Below are 22,186 nucleotides of genomic sequence, written 5' to 3'. Positions count from 1 at the left end.
CCCCCCCCCCCCCCGCATCGCGCAAAATACCTAAATATAAGAAAGCAACAGATAAATTGGGCTTGGGCAATATTAAAAACATCTGTGTACTCAAGATCATTTGAGAAAGTGAAAAGAAAATCCCAAGGTGGGGGAAAATATTTGTAAGTCCTATATCTGGTAAGAATCTAGTATCCAGGACATATAAGGAATTCTTGCAACAAAAAGAAAACAATCCAACTAAAAAAGGGTAGGGGCCGGTGATATAGCTCAGCAGCGCAGCGCCTGCCTTGCAAGTGTGGGGTCCTGAGTTTGATTGCTGCTTACCCCCCAAAATAAGAAAATAAAAATAAAAATAAAAAAAGGTAAAGAATAGACACTTAAGAGCTGGGTGTGGTAGTGTACTGCACACCTGTAATCCCTGCACTCCAGAGGCTGAGGCAGGAGGATTGCCAGGAGTTTGAGGCTAGTCTGGGCTACATAGTAACATTAAGGCCAGTCTGAACTACATAGTGAGACACTGTCTCAAAAAAACAAAACAAAACCACCTCCAACCAAAAGAAAGAAAGAAAGAAAGAAATAGAAAGACAGAGAGAAAGAAAGAAAGAAAAAAAGACAGACAGACAGAGAGAAAGAAAGAAAGAGAAGCAAAGACTTGGAAATGCAGTTCATTGTGAAAGCCCTGGGTACATCTATAGCACTACCAAAAAAAATCACGTATCATGATTGTAATGTACCAGTTGTCCACCAAGAATGTAATTTTTACATATTGCAAACATGTACTAATAAAAACTCCAAAAACTAATATCAAGAGTAGGTAACTTTTAGAGAGAGAAAGCAGACCAGAGGTTGCAGGAGCTGTGGGGGCGGGGCAGGGAGGGACAGCGTCACGGGTGCAGGTCCTGGGGGGGCGGGGTGTGTTCCGGAACGAGACAGAGGTGGTGGCAAAACATCACTGTAATGTACTGAAGGTCACTGTACTGTACAAGTGGAAGTGACTAATTCTATGGGAATTTCACCTAAAAAACAATTAAGCTTGAGGAATCCCGGGAATCCCGCTGCTGATGCTTAAAACCACAGCTCAGCAGGGAGAAGAGTCTGCTCACCCTGCGCTCTATCAGGAGCAGATGGCCCTGCCCGTCTCTACCTTCCCGTCTCATCCGCAGAGCTGCGTTCAGTTCCTGTTTACTGAACACTTCGTACCCGACCCGACCCTGTGTAGGACTATTTTTTTTTTTTGGTACCGGGAATTGAACTCAGGACCTCATGCTTGCCAGGCAGACGCTGTGCCGCTGAGCTGTAACCTCGGCACGAGCAGAGCTTTGCGGGTGATCACAACACACCCTTCCGCGGGGCACCTGTGAGTGGCCACTGGTTCATCCCCAGAGAGAGATGCCCCTGGACCCACAGAGCCCACACAGCCAGGAGGCTGGACGCTGGATCCGCACCACCAGCCGTGTGGAGAGGGCTTCCCGAAAACAGCCGCACCCGATTTCCAGTGCCACGCCTTCTCCCAGAACATTCCCCTCCCTGGGCGCCATGCACTTTTCTTCCCGCGCAAGGCTTCCGTGAGACACTGCATAAACAGCAGCACAGGAGCTGCGCTGGCGCTGTCCAAGATGAACCCCTGGGTCAGACCAACTTCCTCCAGGCAGGCTCGCTGCCTCCCTTCCTCTTCCCTTGCCCTCCTGAGCTCACTTCGGAGCCCCGAGCCTGGATCTCCATGCCCAAAGGGCCCGGCAGAGAGGTCCTGAGACTGCAGGACGACAGGCACCCAGCCAGTCTCGGGGGTGACAGCCCCAGACACTGTCTGCCTTCGACAGCACGAGGGACTGGGGAGCCAGCGCCAACCTGCCGGGCCGTCCCCAGATTCCCGATCTACTGAAACTAGAGAGATAAGAAATGCGTGGGATTTTAAGCCATGCAATTTTGAAGCACTTTGTTACACGGCAACGGACCATCGATCTGACCACGATGCACCCCGCATGCGCAGAAACACCTGGCGCCCGGGCTTTTGCTGTCTCCGCACCCGCTCCAGCGGGCACCGCTCAGGACTGACTGACCCACGCCGCACTCTCAGATTCGTTCCCACCTCTGGTCTCAGCTCTGCTGCGATGTGCCAGTGGGGAGGTGGGGGGTCCTGACCAATGTTAGGGGTCAGAGCTGTTTGGACCGGAGCGTTCCCAAACAGGATGGGGAAGAAGCCGGGGAATACTTGTGGGGAAGATGTTCCCATGTGTGAGGGAAGGGCTTGCGTTCCTCCTGCAGCACTGGTCCTGATAACAGCACCCCACTTCTCTGTGGGGACCGCCTGTTTTTGTTGTTGTTGTTTTTTTTCTTTTTTCTTCCAGTACCAGGAATCTAACTCACAACCTTGCGCTTGCCCGGAAGGCGTTGTGCCGCTGAGCTAAATCCCCAGCCCCTGTGGGGACCGCCTGTGAGCACTGAGTCAACTTGAGTGCTTCACCGCGGGCCAAGGGGAGGGCGGTGCCAGGCTAACTCCATGCCCTCTCCTTAGAACCTGGCTCTCTACTGAGGCACCTGCAGAAACTGCCCACTGGGGCTGGGTCCCAAGGCTGCCCTGCTCCCGCCTTCCTGATATTCCAGCTTCTATCTGCCCATTTGGTGAGATTCATGTTCTTTTTCTTTTCTTTTCTTTTCTTTTCTTTTCTTTTCTTTTCTTTTCTTTTCTTTTCTTTTCTTTTCTTTTCTGTCTTTTTGAGGCAGGGTCTTGCTATGCAGTTCAGGCTGGCCTTGAGCTCACTTTGTAGCCCAGGCTAGTCTTGAACTTGCAACAATCCTCCTGCCTCCACCTCCTGAGTGCTGATATTACAAGCGTGCACCATCATGCCTGGCTTGATTCCCTTTGCATTTTCTTTACATGAAACGAACATCTATTTCATCAAAACCACTGTTATCTGGGCGTTTTCTATCATAAGCCTCAGTGGCCTGTTTGTGTGAATTCTTCCGAAGAGTCTACTTGTTGCTTTCATCAGATTTTTCAGAAGGGAATCTGACCCTCCCCCTAAAACACTAAGAACTATGGGCAAAATGTACTGAGGCTGAACAAATGGTGGATGCCCTTGGGGTATTATTTGAGAAGGACCCAAGGAAGCCTGCAGGGGGTGGGGGTGGGGGGTGCGGCAAGAAACTCTCAGTAATCTGATCTGGGCGGGGCTTACACAGAAGCAAAAATTCAGAGCTGTGCGCTGACAACCTGTGTGCTAAAATGCGCAGAGGAAGAGAGCTAGGAGGTAAGAGCTTTCTCCCGCGTACCTGGTATGTGCTGGGCACTTCTGCACGCTTTGTACTGCCCCACTCCAGTCTCCCAGAATCCTCGAAGATGAACTGAGTGCAGCACAGAGGGGGAGCTGCTCGTCCCATCCACACCGCTGCTGGGACCAGTTTCAGCGATACTCACGGAGTCCTTGAGTGCCAGGAAACAGTGGCAGATCCAGCGGCGGGTGGTGCCGTCCCGGCAGATGTAAGAGAAAGCCTTGTCCAGGTTGCGGTCAGGTGCACAGAAGGAAACCTTCTCGATGGTCTGGTCCACCAGCAGGTCCTAGAAGGGCCAGGGAGGCCAGGAGAGTGGTGTGAACCATTCATTCATTCATTTTTTCCTTCCTTCTTTCTTTCTTCATTTACAGTGCTGGGGATTGAACCCAGGCAGCACTGAGCTATGGTCCCAATACTTTGCATTTACTTTGTGTTTTTTTTTTTTTTTTTAGTGTTTTGAGATAGGGTCTCAGTATATAGCCAGGTTGGCCTTGAACTCACTATGTAGACCAAGCTGCCCTCAACCTTGCAGTAATCCTCCCGCTTCAGCCTCTAGCATGGTGTGGGCCACTATGCCTTGCCATTTTTATTTAAAGACAGGTCTCACTAAGTTGCCCAGGTAGGCTTTCAACCTGAGATTCTTCTGCCTCAGCCTCTCCAGTAACTGGGATTACAAGCAAGCACTAACACATCTGGTTTGTGAACTGTCTTTCATATATTCATTCAACACTCTTTAACACCTGCTATAAATCTTGTCCTGAAAGGGCTAAAGACTGGATAGCCACCGAGACAGCTGTGGGGCATCCTGGTAGGAGGCTTCCAGTTCAGATCCACCATGAAACTGGACAGCTAGAGACACCCACAGTGCAATAATCAAGGCACAGACAGATGAGCTGGGACCTAGATGGGGACTTGCAGGAGCCAAGAAGGGGTTCTTGACTAAACTTGGGGTGAGCCAGGCAGAGCTTGCCAGAGGAGGTATTAACTATGCACAAAGGCAGGAGACAGTGCTCGGGCCACGGGCTCTGCCTGGGTTTAGTCCTTGGTACGGAGGTGGTGAAACTATTCCGCATGAACCCAGCCCTCAGTGTGCCCGGGTGCCTTCCTGGGCAATCTCTGGCTTGGCACTGGGACTCACTAAAGAGCAAAGAGACACCCAGATGCCGAGCCGAGGACTTCTTGGCTGGGCAGCCTGAAAATAAACACGCTACCTTGTATTGGTCTCAGTACTTACGAAGCGGCAGGCAGCATTTTAATCAGTTTGCAGTGCTTTCTCGTTTAACAGGAGGGTCTATTCTGAGCCCCCTTAGATGAGGAACCTGGGAGCCCAAGGGATTATATCTCACACCCAGCATCCCGAGCTGGTGAGTGGGCGAGCTGGGGCCAGGGCTGAGGTGGCCTCTCTGGTCTCTGCTCTCACCCTCTCTCTACACCAGCTTGCAAATAACCACGGCCCTCATCCCTGAATTCGGCCTGCACAGCGAACCACGTCACTGGGGGACACATGGTGTCATCTAGAAGGTCCTGGACGGAGGGCCACCCCAGGGCTGAGGGCTGGGAAAGGGTCATCAGCCCCAACTAGTGCAGGGTGAGGACCTCGGCCACTGGTGCCCTCCCCACCCCCATGGGCCTCCTACCTTGGTCTTGTCATCCACCACTCGGAGCCCATCAGCTGACACCCATAGGACGGACTTCACGGACTTCCGGCCCATCTGCGGTGGGGGAAGGGACAGAGCGGGCTGGTCAGGGCTGCCTCTGCCTGGCTGATCTGGCCTCCTCCCTGGTTCCAGCCCCTCGCTTACCGCCTTCAGCTTCTTCACGGCATCTTCACACACGTGCATCCCCCGGGACTCCTCCACCTCCACATGGCCCAGGTACTTGGGTGGGGGAAGGGAAGACAGGAAATAAATGGAGTGATCAATAATTCCCAGTGTTCCTGCTCATGTGCCATGTACCAGGCTACGCGCTCAGCACATCATGTGTAGCAGCGTGAGCACATCTCTGCAAGGTGGACAGCACATTCCCAGCCCATACATACGGACGGCCCAGGCATGGTGGTGCTGTTGACAGCTGTAATCCCAGTAGTCTGAGAGGCTGAGGCAGGAGGATTGCAAACTCAAGCCCCGCCAGGGTAGTTCAGACTTAGCGAGACCCTGTCTGAAAAATAAAAAAGGGCTGGGGATATAGCTCAGTGTGAAGATCCTGGGTTCAATCCTTAGTACTGAAAAACAAAACAAGAACGAGGAAAGTGAAGCCCAGGGTAGTGATTCTCGTCCTGCTGTATTTTTGGGCTTTAATACATCACTGCTGTCCTGTGGTCAGGATCTGTCTCTGTGCCTAAGAGGCAGCCTGGGGCCACACAGGCTGCTCTGTCCACCTTGACAGCAGGTGGAAGGAGCGTGGGCCTGCTCCCTTTGTCCTGCAATATCGGACAGCAGGTGGGGTTTCACACGTGCAGCTCCCTCAGCGGCAGATGACTGTAGGTGAGGGACCGCTGCAGTTTCCCCGGTCAGATTAAGCTCTGGGGCCTACAGCTGCTATTTCTTTAATTATAAATATTTTGGCTTTTTTTGGAGACATAGTCTTACTATGTAGCCCAGGCTGGCCTCAAACTCAGTGGTCCTCCTGCCTCAGCCTCCCCAGTGCTGGGATTACAGGCGTGCGACACGAGGTCTGACCACAGTTGCTGTCTTAACAGCACACACAGTGTTTCCCAGCTGTCTTCCCGTCCTCATGCCTTCCAGCACTTTCAGCCAGCGCACTCGGGGCCTCCCTTGGGGGAAGAGAAAACCAGGCGGAAGAGCTAGCAGCCAGGGAGGAACTGAGGGGTCCCCACAGGAAGGGCTCCACAGCCCATGCCCTGAATCCTGGGTCTTCCCAGTAAAAGCATGGCATATGTTGTAGGAGGCTGCAGCTCTCTAAACCACAAAGCCCTTAAAGAGGGCTCTGCAAATGCTACATATTTTTTCATGGCATTCCAATGGAGGTGACTCCTGAGCATCATAAAATGGGGTGATGATGTGTCCCAAGTAATATCTTTCTGCTGCAGGAGAATGTGTCCTGATTTTCAATGACTTCAAAGGACCTAGGGTCCGGATCTACAGTTTTTTTTTTTTTTTTTCTTTCTGATCTTTTTGTTTTCCAAGTGCTGGGGATTGAAGCCAGGGCCTTCACAGTGAATTACTTTTGTTTTGTTTTGTTTTCCGTTACTGGGAATTGAACTCACGACGTCGCACTTGCCAGGCAGGCGCTGTGCCACTGAGCTAAATCCCCAGCCCCCACAGTGAATTACTCCTCCTGGCTTTTTTTTTTTTTAAATTTTGAGACAGGGTTTTGACAAAATCATCCAGTTTAGACTTGAATTTATAATCCTCCTGCCATCGGGGATATAGCTCAGCGGCACTAGCACCTGCCTGGCAAGTACAAGGTCGATTCCCGGTACCAAAAATAAACACAACAAAGAACCTATAATCCTCCTGCCTCAGCCTCCCAGACTGCTGGGATTACAGGTGTGAGCCATCACGCCTGCCACCCCCCCCCAGGAGAATGTATTCTCTAGCGTGCGGCAGAGGTCCTCATGGAGTCCTTGGAAGATTCAGCCCCGTCTCCAGCCCGCGGGAGGTGCACAGCAGGTGGCCTGGCCCCGCCCACTCACTCCGCCCCGCCCACTCACCCTGACCGGGAAGCTGCACGTGCCCTTTCGCACAGCGTCCTCGTCCGCCTGCCACTGGTGCGGGCGTGATGCCTCAGGCACGTAGGCCGGTTTCCTCCGCCGCAGGCTCTGTCGTAACTTGTTCATGGTGCCCGCCCCGTCTAGTGACAAAGGACAGCAGTGCCGGTCAAGTCAGGACTGGAGGCCAGAAGGTTTGGGGCTCAAGCAGTATAGGGCTGGAGAACATGGGAGTGAGGTTCCAGAATGAGGGGGCCACTGGGTCTGGGGACATGGCATTCGGGGGCCACGGGGAAAGCACAGCGTTGCAGGGTTGTGCAACACGGATTCGGGAGCAAGGAGCACGGAGCTGAGGGCGCCATGGGTCGCCGGCTTTAGGCGTGTAGAGGTCGGAGCCGTGACCAATGAGAACCAAGAGCACCAGAGGCTGGGAAGTGAGGATGTGAGAGGGCACAGGCCTAGTGGGAGGGCACAAGGGTCAGGGGCGCCAGGTGAGTGAGGGCTTCAGAGGTACCAGGGCTGGGCGATAGGGTGGGCAGAGGGCCCAGGACTGGGAGCTGCGCTGGTCTCAGGGTGCAGGCGTTGGGTGCGGGAGGGGTGTGATCCGTGGCCTCCAAAGGCCCAGGAGTTGAAGCCGGCTCTGTGGGCGGGGGCGGGAGGGGCTGCCTTGTCCCAGTCGCTCTGAGACACAGCCCCTTTCTGTGCCCGTGATGGTCGGAGGTAGGACTCTGTGTGTGCACAGGCAAGCGTGTGTGGGTGACGAAATTCGACGTGGCCAACTCTGAGGACCGTCTTCAGTGACTGAGAAGCCATTCTGACAGTTCCAGGAGGAGGGTGATATCCAGGGCTGGAGGCACCAATGGCAGACGGGGACTGCGTGCGTGCGTGCGTGCGTGCGTGCGTGCGTGCGGAAGCGTTTGATGGTGGATTCTCAAATGGTGTTGGTGAGGGTGTCTGTATCTAAGCACACATCTACTAGCTGAGGGTATGCAAGGATCCCCGGCTGAGCGTGATTGTTTATGAAGGGTGCTATCTGCAAGGGGTCTGGCATCCACAGTTGGTTTGTGTCCTTTACGGGTGTTGTGGAGAGTAGTGGTAGCTCAGAATGGTTGTGCGTCAGTGCGCTCGGTCTGAGGGCATGGCTGTGGCCTCTGATGCCTTGTTTTGGTCCCTAAGTAACGTCTGTGAAACTGTCTCGAGGGTAAGCCTGTTGTGTCTGTTTTTTCTTTTGCAGTACTGGGGATTGAACCCAGGCCTTCACACTGCACTATATTCTCAACCCATCTGCCTTTCTTTTTTTTTTTTTGTCTTTTTGAGACAGGTCTTGCTATGCAGTTTAGGCTGGCCTTGAGCTCACTTTGTAGCCCAGGCTGGCCTTGAACTTGCAAGGATCCTCTTGCCTCAGCCTCCCAAGTGCTGGGATTACAGGCGTGTGCCACCACACCCGGCTTGCCTTTTTTTTTTTTTTTTTTTAAATAGGGTCTCGATAAGTCACTCAGCTGCCCAGGCTGGGCTCAAGCTTGTTATCCTCCTGCCTCAGCCTTCCAGAGTGCTGGGATTATAGGTTACTGTTATTTTTTTTGGGGGGAACTAGGAATCGAACTTAGGACCTCATGCTTGCCAGGCAAGCATCATACTGCTGAACTACACCCCTGGGTCCCATTTACTGTTCTTGATGACTGTTGCCTCTGAGAGGGTGACAGCCACAAGACCCTGCCAGTGTCCAACAGGGCTGCTGTTGGTGAGACCGCATGGCTGTGGCTGTTGTTTGTGAGGACCAGTGTGTGTGGCTGTCATCTTAGACAGTGTGGGCGTGGGTGCTGTCTCCAGGGTATGTCTGCATGCAGTGTTCCACCGAGGAGGGTACCCAGGAACATGAGGCTGTAGTCTTTGAGACTGTGTTCTTGGTATTATTTGTCAGGGTAGAGCTTGTCTGTGAGAACGCTAAGTATTTTTTGTGACTGTGCAAAAGTGTGGCATTTTGGAGAGCCCAAGCGCATGGTTAGTTTGTAAGACTATATACGAGGGTACGGCCACTGTCTGTGGAAGTATGGGTCTGTGTGTACTGTCTGGGAGACCGCCTGTGTGCGTTTCTTGAGTGTGTATCTGACCTGTGTCTGGCTGTGTGAGTCTGTGTGTTGTCTGGGAATATGTGTGCAGATCCATCCTATTGGTGTAAGGGAGCAGCTACTTAGTACATCTTTAAGTGTGCCTGTCACTGCATGAACAAGTGTCTGTGTGTGTCTAACTATGTGTCCATGGGTGTGTGAGGGTCTGAGTGTGGGAGCCTGGGACAGTATGCTCCTGTGAGACTCATAGTCCAAATGAGTGTGAGATGTTCATGGTCACTGAGTGTGCATTTGAGGGTGCTTACCCATGAATGCTGCTAAGCTTGAGTGATGGGACAGTTCTGCTCACACTGGGCACATCCACACACACCCCAGGCCCTACCCACTCCCAAGCTGGTCACTCACCTGACTCCGTCCTGAAGGTTTCAGGGGGCCCCGAGGCCCCACAGGGGGCTGGGGGCAAATGCTGCTCAGGCCTCCTGGGTCCGCCCTGCCCAAAGGAGGAAGCAAAAGGTGAGAAGTTTGGAGGGGGAGTTCAATCCCCTACTCACCCCTCACTCCCCACCTTGCACTTGAGCCAACCCCCTCCATTTCTGACTCCCCGATGAGAGCCCTGGTTGTCATAGAGGCTGTAACCAGGGAGACCAGCCACCTTGTTCTAAGGGCCCAGGATGGAGTAGGTGTGTTTGCGGGGTGGGCACTGCTGGAGATGCGCTGGCCTCAGGAGGCCCTCAGTAACCAAGGGGATGGTGTGAGGAGAGGAGCTCTGCCCTCTGCACCTGCCCAGGAGTACACACACTCATACCGTCCCACATGGAAGCCAGTGCATGTCTACAGTTGTCTTCAGCAGTGGGTATAGCTATGCATACTTAGTTACACACAGACACGTAACAGCTACAGACTTCAGGTCACACAGACATGGTCAGGGCCACAGACAGCTGCCACTATAAACATCTGGTCACATGTCCATGTTCACGGACACACACAGCCATACCACAGACTTCTGTCCACATATCTACTGAGTGCCCCAGCCTGCCTAGGCCCCACCACAGACACCTGGTCAGCCAGTGACGGATACCCGGTTACTCCTATTTTCTCAGCAACATACGAGGTGCTGGGCTCAGGCACACCACAAGGGCTACGCACACACAACCACACCCAGGGACAGTTGTGTCTCCCGAGGTGCCCACCCACGGAACCCACATTACAGCCCCTCTCCCCCAAAAGGAATCACACCCAGTCTGAGTTCACCCGTTTGGCCACCTGTAAGCACCCGCTCACACATGGACAGTCACAGTCACCGCTACATACGCTTGTCACGCCCGCCTCCTGCGCTGGAGGAGACGTCTGGATGCGCACAAACGGACTGACGCATGTTCGGTCACAGAGCTCACACAGCCACACACAGCCACTGCTGCACACCGACGGTCAGCCTCGGCTGCATCCTCTCACCAACGCGCCTGTGTGGTTACACACGGCCCGCACACCCGGTGTTAGTGTTCACATTTGGTCAGCAGATCTGTTACACAGTGTTCTGGGATGGCCATACTTGTGTGACGCTGCACACAACTGCACACGGAGATCCTGACAGCGCTGGCCCAGGCATGACAGGCAAACACGTGCGAGGCACAGCATGCCAGCACCCAGAGACAAGCAGCCCCGAGCTCGGCCACCCTCAGACACAGCCACACACATTCCAGAGATGGTCGTGTATGCACAGGCACACAGCGTCTGCGTCCACGTTAGCCAGCCATCTGTCACAAGCAGTGTCCCATACAGAGCTGTACTGTGTCACACCACCACAAAAGCAGTCTCTCTTCCTGCAGACACACAAGTCATATCCACAAGTATGTGTGGCCCCAGGTAGATGAAATCACAGCCCCACCTATACATATAAATCTCACACGCAGAGACGTAATGCAGTTCCCATTTCCTACACTACAAGTGAGAGGAGTATACACAGAGACGCGGTGACCTGGGCATACATTTATAGCTGCTTTACACAGAAGACGTGGTCCCCAAGACAGCCATGTGCACTGTCAGGGTCCAGCCAGCCCATCATCAGTTTACATGGATCCTAACACAGGTGGTGTACACACACACACACACACACACACAAATACACAAGCATACACAGTCACTTAGGGTCACAGATCTGTGGGTTACACATGCACAGGAAAATCATCACAGATTTGCGTATGCACGTGTGCACGCACACACACACACACACACACACACACACACACAGAGGTACCTAGACATATCCATAGCTTGATTCATGCACAATAATCCTTCAAAATAGGGAAGGATGCAGATACCAAGGCAAATGCATAACCCCCCCCAACACAAATGCGTAACCCAAGCCACACACACAAGGCTGTAGGTAACAGTCACTCAGATTCACACAGCTACACATCATTTATACAACCCCAGTCATACACATGTAGCTGGGAATACACAACCACTGCCACACACAGTGCCATCACACAATCCCAGTCACACAGGCACAGTGTGACTTCAGAGACAGGCAGTCACACACCCAGAGTTGCACAGTACTGTGTCACACACATATATAGAATCAACTTAGACACAGCCATGGCATTCTTGGTCACAGGGAGCATCACACATGGACGTGGAGCCATGGACACAGCTCCACTTACACACCGTCACAACTCCACCCACCCCTTCAGTCAGTCACACACATGCCTGTCCCTAGACTCAGCACATACACTGTCACATACCAAGGCACACAAAAGACACAACCCCAGACAAAGTCACACAATCACAACTACGCACCCGCCCAAATATGGACACACTAAAAAGTGGAGGGTCTGCACAGGAGGAAGTTGTCACTCACACATACACGGTCACACAGACACTGGGATCACCAGACACACCATACACAGCCACAGCACACAAACATACAGCACAGGATCCCTCATAGTGCCCAGCTGCAGCGCGCGTACGCACACAGCCAGTCACACAAACATGGGGTCACACTCCTAGCCACCTCCCTGTCTCTGGCTTCCACTCTTCCCTCTAGGTACCACACACAAAGCCGCCTGTCACTACCGCAGATGCTGCAGGCAGACAGGGTTGCACCGGGTCCCTGGGGAGCTGCCCCCAGCCCAGCCTGAATCCTGGAGCCTGGGGGGCCAGGTCGAGTAGGGAAGGCTGTGTATTGTCTACGGGTAGGTCCTCTCTTGGACAGCTGGGCAGCCCTAGGGACAAAGGAGGTGGCCCGGAGGACCTGTGCCCTGAGACCCTTGACCAAGAGGGGAGGAGGGCTCCTAAAATTCTCTTCATTTTATTCAATGGCATGGGGCGGGGTCCCAGGCACAGACCTTGTTTGGAGAAGGGGATGTGCCTGGGACACCGCCCAGGGACTGGAAGAAGGCTGTGTCCATGACGCCTCTGAGGCCTAGGGGCGGGCAGTGCTTGGAGTCCCTCCAGGCCTAGGCTTCGTGGGGAAGCTGAGCTGTACAGAGGGACCCCATCCTCGAGACCCTGCCTAGGGGCTTGTGCTCAGAGACTTCCCCCACCCCTGGTATGGAGAGAGATGGATTGCGTCTCAACCGCCTCCTGAAGGCCTTGGCTTCATATGGGGGCCGTGTCCCGCATCCGGTTCCCAAAATCTTGCCTGGGAGTTGTATCTAGAATCTCTATACCCCTGTCCTTGATGGGGGGAGGGGGTGTCTTGTGCCCACGATCCCTGTTTCCAGAAGCTTGGAGAGAGATGGCCTATGCCTGAGACCCCGTCTCCCCGGCTTTGCCTCATTGGGGACCTGTTCTTGGACCCCCACCCGGGACCACCCTCTCCAGCACTGGCAGCCTCCCACCATCCGGGAGCCGCCGCCGCCTCCCACCCTCCGCCACATCAGCAGCGGCGCCGCCCCCCGACCCGAACCCCCTCTCCCGCCCTTCTCACGCTGGCCGCCGCGCTGCGGGACATCCAGGGCCCGGGCGCCCCCGCCTCCCGCGGCCCCGGCTGGGCCCGGCTTCCTGGGTGCTGCTGCTCTTGTGGCGGCGGCGGCGGCAGCTCGGTCTGACGCGGGCCGGGCCGAGGCCGGGGGATGGTGCGGGATGCACGCGCCGGAGCCAGCTCCGCTCGCGGGAGGATTCCGTTCCGGGGGCGGGGGAGCGTCCCTCCCGCCTCGGCCCCGCCCATTGGCCCGCCGCCTGCTGCATATGCAAAGAGAACCCGCCCTCTCCACCCGCAGACCACGCCCACACATAAATAAAACTCCGCCTTCTCCGGCGCGGCCACCGCCCCGCCACGCCCACTGGCTGGGCCTGGGCTGAGCGTGCAGTACGCTTCGCTGATTCCCTCCCCTCGGTCCGCTGTGGCGCGGGCTCCCTTGCCTTCTGTGACCCTTGACCTCAGATCCCCTTCAGTTTCGAAAGAATTGCATTAAGAGGTGCCTTGTAGTCGTCCCTCGTCCCCAAATCTCCCTGCTAACCCCACGGTCCTCCCAGCCCCGCGCGGGCGGGCAGAAGCCGTGACGAGGCACTTTTTGCAAGGAACGGGAGGGGGAATGAACAGACCCCAGCGTCCAGGAGCTCGATCTGTTTAGCTTTCGGGGCAGGGGCGCCGGGCTGGAACCGATCCCGTTTCTGGCCGCTGCCCCCCTCCTACCCTCACCCTACTCCCGTGGGTTTTGGCAGAGCAGCTGGCAGGGGCATCAGGGTCCATTAGCAAAGGCGAGGTGGCTGGGAGCGTGGTGAAGGCGCCTGAAGCCAGGAGGCCGAGTGTGCGTGGTGGGGGGCGCTTCTCAGCTGCCACAGCCCTTAGAGCAGGTGGTCAGCACGTGGGGCTGGGGGAGGAGGAGGATCCTGGCAACAGATGGCCCAGGCAGGGCTGGGGCTTTCAGGCTAGGGGACTGGGCGGGGGTGTGGGGGACGACCATCTGCACCTGGCCGCCGGAGAGCTCTTCCCCCTCAGCGCAGAGAAGCGAGCTGGGGGAAGGGGAGGGTCGCTTTTATTCGGAGGGAAGGTTCAATCCCCGCTCCCACCCCTCCAATACACGAGTCTGGACCGGAGAGAAGGCAGCTGGTGGAAGAGTAAAGCAAGCAAAGGTGAGGCTGCCTCCTCCAACCGTCTCTTCCCCTTTACCACCCGATCCTGGGAGACCGGAGGCGGAGGTGAGTCAAAGGCTCCCGCGGGGGTTGTCAGAAATCAGTGGACCAGTTCCCTGGCTTAGAGTTCCTGGATGCCCAGTTGGAGTGGGAGGAGCTGTGAACTGGGGGAAACCCTAGCCCCAGGTTTCCTGAGATCCTGGGCCAAGGAGGGGAGCTAGGCAAGACCAGGAGGCCTCCTGGGGGCTCCCGAGGCCAGGACTGGGAAGGACAGGAGGTGCCACGGCAGGGGATGGGCTGCCATGGAGCTGGAGTCCCTAGATGGAGGCCGCCCTGGGGTCTGCAGGGAGGTTCCCTGGTCAGGAGGCTGCTGGCAACGGCTGTGTCTGGCGTCTGGCCCAGTATCGGTGGTAGGTGTCCTGGAAGAGGTCCCGGCAGGCAATGTGGGCGTGGAGTCGGGCACAGGCCAGGAAGGCCCCTGCCAGCTTGCGGTGCAGGGCGTAGGTCTCCTGAGGTGGAGGGCGCAGCCGGTGCCGCAGCAGCACTGGGATGAGGCCCTGGATGCGGCGGGCAGTGTCCCCAGCCCCGAAGTCGTAGGGGCCAGGGGCAGCAAAGGGCTCCCCCAGGATCATCACTGCCTCCACATGGGCATCGGAGAATGCCTGGGGGTGGGGAGAGCAGATGCACCCCGATGGACGATGGACATAGTGCCTTCCACTTGTCCCACAAGAGACAAGCAGTCCTCAGCTTCCCGTAGTCCTAAGTATAAACACAAGCTCCGGACTCCCCAGGAGTATAAGCAGCCTCCACCCATTCCAGAGCTCCTGGCAGACAGAAGCTCCCTTTTAGCCTCACCCCCATCAGCTCTAGCTTCCTCCCAGAGCCTCCTAGACAAGCAGCCTCCCCTCCCTAATGGGATCCTTAGCACCCACTAGCAGCACCCCCTCTCGAAGAGACAAATGGTGTCTGTTCTCCCAGGTTTCCAGAGTAGTCAGGCAGTCATATCCCCACTCCTCCCCAGGCCCCAGTACAGGTAAGCATCCCCCGTAGCTGCCCACTCTCCCCAGGAGAGATGAGCCCCCTCCCGTCCCCCTCCAGTCCCTGGGTAGAGACTGGCGCTCCCTAGTCCTCTACTGTCCCAGTGTTCACCCAACCTTGGTTTCAAAGCCTGTGAGGAATTTGAGGTCCCGGGATTTCTGCAGGACACAGTCTCTGTCTCCATCAGCTGCAGCCTTCACCACCTAGAGATGGGTGTGGGGCAGGGGGCAATGGCCAATCAGGGATCAAGCAGGGGTTAGAGGAAAGGAACCTCCTGGACCAACCCACATCCACCTCTGTTGCCCTGTAGCTGGGTACTTCCTCTTGCCTAGGAGCTTTCCCCTTCACCTCTGTGTGTGTCTCCCTCAAGACGGTCCTAAAGCTTGGGGTAGAGGTGGTCAGGGGCTCTGCCCACCTGGTTGGGAATGCAGAGCTGCGTGGAAGGAGGCCACCACCATGATCCACACAGAGGAAAATAAGCGTCAAGGCTGCTGAAGGGTCCAAGCCCAGCTGGACGAGGGTGTGACCATGCCCTAGAACCGTGCGCCCTTGGCAAACCTTACTTTAGCAAATTAATGTGCGGAGCTGAGCGCTCCAACCGCACGCTCCCTGCGAGCTAGCCTGGGCTTATCCCCAGCTCTGCTTCTGGCAGGCGGTGGAAAGGCACGGCCTGGACCAGGCAGGCTGCTTTGCCCCTGAGCCTCTGCTTTCTCATTTGTGAACCTGGGGTTGGTGAAAGTTTCTCCCCCGCGTGGTTGCTTTGAGGATACGGGAGGTGGCACCTGCAGAGCGCTCAGCTCACGCCCGCAGATAAGAAGCGCCACTGATCCCGCTATTCTGAGCTACTCATCTGACTAGGAGCTGTGTGTGCGGGTTTCCACTGCGCTGAGTGCGGGCTGGAACTTGGGTCCAGCCCTTACCTGCGTGTGGCCCTTTCTTTGGGGGAGGGAGCACGCAGGATTAATCAGGCAGTTCTGTTCTGTCTCAGCTCCCCTGTCTATGCGTGTCTGGCCATCTGTCAGGCCTTGGTCCTTAGGGGCTCATGTGACAGGGCTTTTTCAAACTGGAAAAGGCTGAGCAGGATGTTCCAGCTACCCACAGAGGTCTCAGCTTTGCGTCCCAGGGGGCTGTGGGAGAGCCCGAAGGAGCCTGTGTGTGAGGATGGAGGGTTCCAGCTCTTTCCTGTCCCCATCTCAGGAGTGGCCCCATGAGTTCATAGGGCAGAGCCCTGGGCCTTGTTCGGGATGCCTCCCTCTCCCACTTCCCAGCCTGTCAGCTCCCATGAGCTGTCCCGCAGGTGTCCCTGCCGGCTGGCTGCTCTGTCCCGGGCACAGCCTCCCTGGGCTTGCCTCCCCTAGTCTTAGAGACCACTTGCTATTCAGAAGGGGTTTTCTAATTCTCACTGTGTCCCTCCCCTGCTCGGATCCTTTCCACAGTTCCTCAGGGGATGGGGATAAAACACCAGCTGCAAAGCCAGCCGCTGAGCTTCAGGGTGATTTGGCTCCACCCGCACCCTCTGCCTGCCCAGTCCAAACGCGGATTTCCTTTTGGTTCCATAGGGCCCTGCGACAGCAGGTGCTGACATCCTCTGGAGCCTGTGGGAGCTGCAGCGTCACACGCCTCACTCCAGGCAAGAACCTGCACTTAACAGCACTGCCCAGCTTCCCACGCACATTAAAGTTTAAAAGCCCTGCGCTAATGGGACCATCCCTTGTTGCCACTTGACCTTTGCACATGTTTATCTGCAATAACCCTCTAGCCTCTTCCTGATTGGTGGTCCTCATCCCTCAGGTCTCAACCCATGTCTCCTCCTCCAGGAAGTCTGTCCTGACTGCCCAGGTGAGGTCGCTCTCTGGACTCTCACAGCCCCTGCCCTTCCCCCATTCTGGCCGTGACCCCTCCAGGTCCTCACTGTCTGTCCTGACACTGGACTGTGCACTCTATGAAGTTAGGGACTTGGGTTGAGCCCAGGTCACTATTTATTCCCAGCATCATCCAAAACAGGGCTGGGCACAGAGACGGTGTCACTGAGTGTCTGAACTATGGCTGTATGATTAGAAGACCCAGGCCGCGCTGGACGTGGGGGCACACACCAGTAATCCCACCATTCTTAGAGCCTGAGGTGGGGAGATTGCAAGTTTAAATCGAGCCTGGGCAAATTAGTGAGACCCTATCTCAAAAATAAAAAAGCCTGGGGATGTAGCTCAGTGTGAAGGCCCTGAGTTCAATCTCCAATACCACAAAACAAACAGCACCAACAAATAAAGACTCAGGCTGAGTGGCAGCCTGAACAAATCAATGAGCCGGTGTTCTCTGTGGTCTCTGAGACAAACTGACTCCAATGAGTGAGAGACAGGCAAAGTTGGAAATACTTCCTGCGGCCAGGGCTTCCCATGGGGTGCAGGCTGCACACCAAGGCCCCAGACACGGTGGCTCTCATGGACTCTGGAGCCGGACTACTGCAGTGTGACTCCCAGGTCTGCTAGGATCTTGGCCAACCTCTCTAAGCCTCAGTTATTTTGTGTGTAATTGCTACTACACTACTATTTTGTGTGTATTTACTACAGGGGCTAGAAGCCAAGTGTGGTGGCACATGCCTGTAATCCCAGCACTTGGGAGGCTGAGGCAGGAGAATCACTGTGAGCTTAGGCCAGCCTGTGCTACATGGTGAGTTCAAAGCTAGCCTGGACTATATATCTCAGAAAAAGAGGGGGGCTAAAAGTGGTCCTGATCCCACAAAGGTGCTATATGGTTTCCATCAGTTATTACACCTAACTCCCTTAAAACAGTGCCTGACACTGTTAAGTGCTTGGTATTTATAAGCTGCTGTTAATATTAAGATTATTTATTATCTCTTAATTCCAGATGCAGTATATTTGCTTCTTACCTCTTTGCCTCATATCTAGCTTGAGCCTCACCATTCAGAGGTCCCAGGGTCAGGGGGACTCACCTCAATGTAGTGGTCTGTGAACTCTGTCCCGAATTCTTGGCTTGCACCGAAGTCCAGCAGGGTCACCTGAGAAGGAAGACCAGTGAGCGACCCTAGGAGACCCCGACACCCTACTGTCTCCTGAGGTGAGGTGACCAAGCCCCAGCTCTCCTCCTCACAGCCCTCCCGGGTCCTGCCAAGGCCTCGCCAGCTGCCTTCCGGGGTTCTCAGTCTCCATCTCCATGCCTTCCCAGCCTCTTTTTTTTTTTTTTTTCTGGTACCGGGAATCGAACTCATGACCCTGTGCTTGCCAGGCAGGTGCTGTGCCGCTGAACTAAATCCCCAGCCCTCCCAGCCCCTTTTCGTTTTTCTTTTTGAGCCAGTGCCTTGGTAAGTCACTGCACTGCCCAGGGCGGCCTCAAACTTTTGACCCTCCTGCCTCACTCTTTCCAATGATTAGAATTACAAGTGTGCACCACTGATTCCTGTTTGCTTTTGTAACAAATTTTAGCCCCCTGCCAAAAAAAAAAAAGAAATCCAGTGAACAAACCAGGCGCAGTGACGCAAACCTGTAATCCCAGCAGTCTGAGAAGCTAAGGCAGGAGAAGGAGAAGTGCAAGTGAAGCCAGGGCAACTTAGTGAATCTCTGACTCAAAATAAAAAATACACGCTGGGGATTTAGCTCAGCGGCACAGCGCCTGCCTGGCAAGTGCAAGGTCATGAGTTTGATTCCCAGTACCGGGAAAAAAAAACCAATCAAAAAAAAAAAAAATACAACGAAAGGGCTGCGGACGTAGTTCAGTGCAAAGGCCCTGGGTACAATCTCTAGTACCAAAAATAAATAAATAAATAAAAGAATCTGGAGAACAATAAGATACATAAAAAGTGACGTACCCTCAAATCCTACTACTCTACTTAAAATATACAATATTACTAATCCAAATGGGGCCTCGCGCATACCTCATCCTGAGCCTCCCTACCCCCAGGGTCCTTTCCAAAGTTACCACTTTCCTGAAACTATGACTAAATTATGTCTGACAGTTCCTGTGCAAATGTATTTACATTTTCTGCATGTGTGTGCCCATAGATTACAATATAGTGACTGTTCATATACATTAAAACTTGATATAAAAGGTGTTTACTAGTTATCCTGCAACTTGTGCTTTTGGTCTAGCAAGGTCATATAGTTTATCTCATTGCTCTGTGTAGCTCTGGTTCATTCATTCATTGCTGCAGAAAAAGTTCACTGCATGAATATATCACAGTGCATTTGTCTGCTTGACACACACTGGTTGTTTCTGGGTTTTGTGCTCAATGAACACATGTATGAGTTTCTTTAGGGCAGTGGAATCTGAATGACCAACCCTGCCCCGCAGTGAGAATGAGTTTATTCTTGGCATCTGGGCAAATGCATGCAAACATATAAATGTCATATACAAATGACCCAGCTAGGTGTGGTGGGGCACACGTGTAATCCAACTACTTGGGAGGCTGAGGCAGGAGGATTGCTGAGAGTTTGAGGCCAGCCTGGGCTACAAAGTGAGCTCAAGACCAGCCTGAACTGCATAGTGAGACCTTGTCTCAAAAAGAGAGGAAAAAAAAAAAAATGACCCAAAATAAATATGGACCCCTCTCATTTGTGACACACTTAAGTATTTTCTGTTTTATTGCACCAAAGCAAAAAATGTTCTTGAAGTCCTATAAATGGATGTCAGAGACTTCTTACTTCCTGGAGTTTGAAAACCAACCACCTGGGGTATAAGATTAAGAGTGGACACAGGCAGATGTGCATGGGGGTGGGAGAAGGGGTGGAAGGGACTAGGCTAAAGACTCAGAGAGGCCATTGGATGCTTAGCAAAGGGCTGAGGCTTGGTTCTGAGGGTGCTGGGGAGCTGGGGAAGGGCAATCTTGGACAAGGTCTCACTATGGCATCCAGGCTGGCCTCGAACTCACGGCGATCCTCCTGCCTCAGCCTCCTGAGTGCTGAGATGACAGGTATATGCCACCATGCCCAGCTGCCAGGCTTGTATTTGAGAAAGATCCCTCTAGGACAGGATGGGGATGAACCACTTTGAGGAACAACTTGACAACCTCAAGTGAAGGCAAAGATCGGACCATACACAGGAGAAGTCAGAACTGTCACATCCAGGCCTTTCTACACCTGCGCCTCCTGCTTGGAGCACCAGCCCTGCTCTCCTGTGGTTGTTTATTTCCCCTTTCTGGTCTCAGAACTAATGACACACCCTTTAAGAAGGCCTCCCCGACCCCTAGCCAGCTAGGCCGGCTCAGGCTCATGCCCTGGCCTCAGCCCCACCCTCCCTGTCCCAGCCCTGACCACTGCGGCCTGTTTCCCCATTTTGGTAGGAACTTCTCTAGGTCATCACCGATGGAATGGACGGGACATGCCACTTCTGGTCAAAGCGGTTAGGCAGAGGGTCACCCTATAATCTCTCTCCTTACACTGGAAGCAGAGCGTGCCAAGGCCTAGGGGCAGACAAAGCACAAAAGGCAAAGAGTGGGGGGGGTCTCTGAGCCACTGTGAGGAGAAGTGTGGGCAATAAACTACAGTTCTGTTGCCCTGCCGAAATACTGGGCAGTATTCATTGAAGTGTCTGCACATCCTGACTCAGATCGGAAGTAACCAACCTGGTGGCTGGAGGCATCGTACAGGAAGTTGGCCCAGTTGGGGTCTGTCTGCATGAATCTGAACTCAAATAGCTCCCGCAGACACAGCCTCAGCAGCTGGAAGCAAATCTGCGGTGGGGAGAAGTGAGACTTTCAGTGATACACCCCTGCGGGGCCTCCCCTGGCCTGGACAGGGAGCATGGGCCCGGCCCCGACCCCCACTGTCCCATGAAGCAGCCTACCTGGTTCCGGCTGTCCTGGCTCAGGCCCTGGCACTGGTCCAGGGGGACCCCACCTGCCAGCTCCATGCCCAGCACACGGGTCGTGCACAGTTCTTTAATCACAGCTGGGACCCGGAAGAAGGGGTCATCTGCTAGCAGCTGCCTGGGCCACAAGGAAAGGGAGGGAATGGGACTCCATGCTTTGCTCCCCCTCCAGGTAGGTCTCTGAGAAGTCTTGCAGGTCATCTTCCTCTGTTCTCCCTTCCCTCATGCCCTTGTCTGGCCTGTCTGTCCTGGGTGATAGCTAGTAACTAGCTGGACTAACATTTAACAAGTATCCCTGCATGGCCTACTCTACACTTTAACAGGGCGTTGCCTGGGGCTTACCACTTCCCTACTGAAAAACATTCTCTGACTTCTGGCTGTCCCGGGATGAGTTCAATGTATTTAACTAATGTAGCACTTTTTAAAATGTTTATTCATTCATGCCCCTAAATAGTCACTGATATAAGAAACTTTAACAGTCCATACATACATAGGTCATTCCTTAGTCTCTGGAGTAGTGCCCCATAATTTGTAGTTTCATTTTCTTTCTTTCTTTCTTTTTTCCTCTCTCTCTCTTTCACTCCCCTGTCTCTGGGTACTGGAAATTGAACTCAGGACTTTGCGCTTGCCAGGCAGGCACTGTGTTGCTGAGCTGTATCCCTGGCTGCAGTTTCATTTTCTAAGGTTTCAGTTACTTGCAGTCAACTGTGGTCAAAAATATTACATGGTCTGCGCATGGGAGTGCACGCCTGTAATCCCAGCACCGTGGGAGGCTGAAGCAGAATCGAAAGTTTGAGCCCAGCTTGGGCAATTTAGTGAGACTCTGTTTCAAAAAAATACATTTATTAAAAAAAAAATTAACCACTGGGCATAGTGGTACATGCCTGTAATCCCAGCACTCGGGAGGCTGAGGCAGGAAGATCACTGTAAATTTGAGGCCAGCCTGGGCTACAAAGTGAATTCAAGGCCAGCCTGAACTGCATAGTGAAGCCTTGTCTCAAAAATAAAATTATTAAAAGATGACTAAGATATATCATGGACAAGTACAAACTCCCTATGATGAGTGTACTCATTATGTATATCTAAATTGTACTAATAAACTTAATTTAAAAAAATTTAGCTGGGCATTGTGGTGCATGCCTATAATCCCAGCACTTGGGAGGCTGAGGCAGGAGGATCGTTGGGAGTTCGAGACCAGCCTGGGCTACAAAGTGAGCTCAAGGCCAGCTTGAACTGCATAGCAAGACCCTACCTCAAA

At 54.1% G+C, this 22,186-nt stretch overlaps 2 protein-coding genes across 8 annotated transcripts in view; both read right to left on the bottom strand.

Moving 5' to 3' along the window:
* The window catches only part of Numbl (numb homolog (Drosophila)-like), a 25,269-nt gene extending 12,123 nt beyond the window's left edge, over positions 1–13,146 (bottom strand). For both annotated transcript variants that reach the window (XM_005414036.2, XM_005414037.2), the window contains exons 1-6: positions 12,923–13,146; positions 9,400–9,484; positions 6,929–7,068; positions 5,058–5,132; positions 4,893–4,967; positions 3,401–3,541 (exon numbers count right to left, since the gene is read on the bottom strand). In XM_005414036.2, coding sequence (XP_005414093.1) covers positions 3,401–3,541; positions 4,893–4,967; positions 5,058–5,132; positions 6,929–7,068; positions 9,400–9,484; positions 12,923–12,946 — 540 coding nt within the window. In that variant the 5' untranslated portion in view covers positions 12,947–13,146. The remainder of the gene's footprint in view (positions 1–3,400; positions 3,542–4,892; positions 4,968–5,057; positions 5,133–6,928; positions 7,069–9,399; positions 9,485–12,922) is intronic.
* An 809-nt stretch (positions 13,147–13,955) lies between these two features.
* Adck4 (aarF domain containing kinase 4) overlaps positions 13,956–22,186 on the bottom strand; it is a 19,669-nt gene continuing 11,438 nt past the window's right edge. For all 6 annotated transcript variants that reach the window (XM_005414029.2, XM_005414027.2, XM_005414030.2 and 3 more), the window contains 5 exons: positions 20,905–21,046; positions 20,684–20,791; positions 18,059–18,124; positions 15,225–15,311; positions 13,956–14,732 (listed from right to left, as the gene is read on the bottom strand). In XM_005414029.2, coding sequence (XP_005414086.2) covers positions 14,430–14,732; positions 15,225–15,311; positions 18,059–18,124; positions 20,684–20,791; positions 20,905–21,046 — 706 coding nt within the window. In that variant the 3' untranslated portion in view covers positions 13,956–14,429. The remainder of the gene's footprint in view (positions 14,733–15,224; positions 15,312–18,058; positions 18,125–20,683; positions 20,792–20,904; positions 21,047–22,186) is intronic.

Source organism: Chinchilla lanigera, unplaced genomic scaffold (assembly GCF_000276665.1).
Source record: "Chinchilla lanigera isolate Chin_1 unplaced genomic scaffold, ChiLan1.0 scaffold00177, whole genome shotgun sequence".
NCBI lineage: Eukaryota > Metazoa > Chordata > Mammalia > Rodentia > Chinchillidae > Chinchilla > Chinchilla lanigera.
Note: the sequence above shows the minus strand (reverse complement) of the source record. Positions and strands in the feature narration are given on the sequence as shown.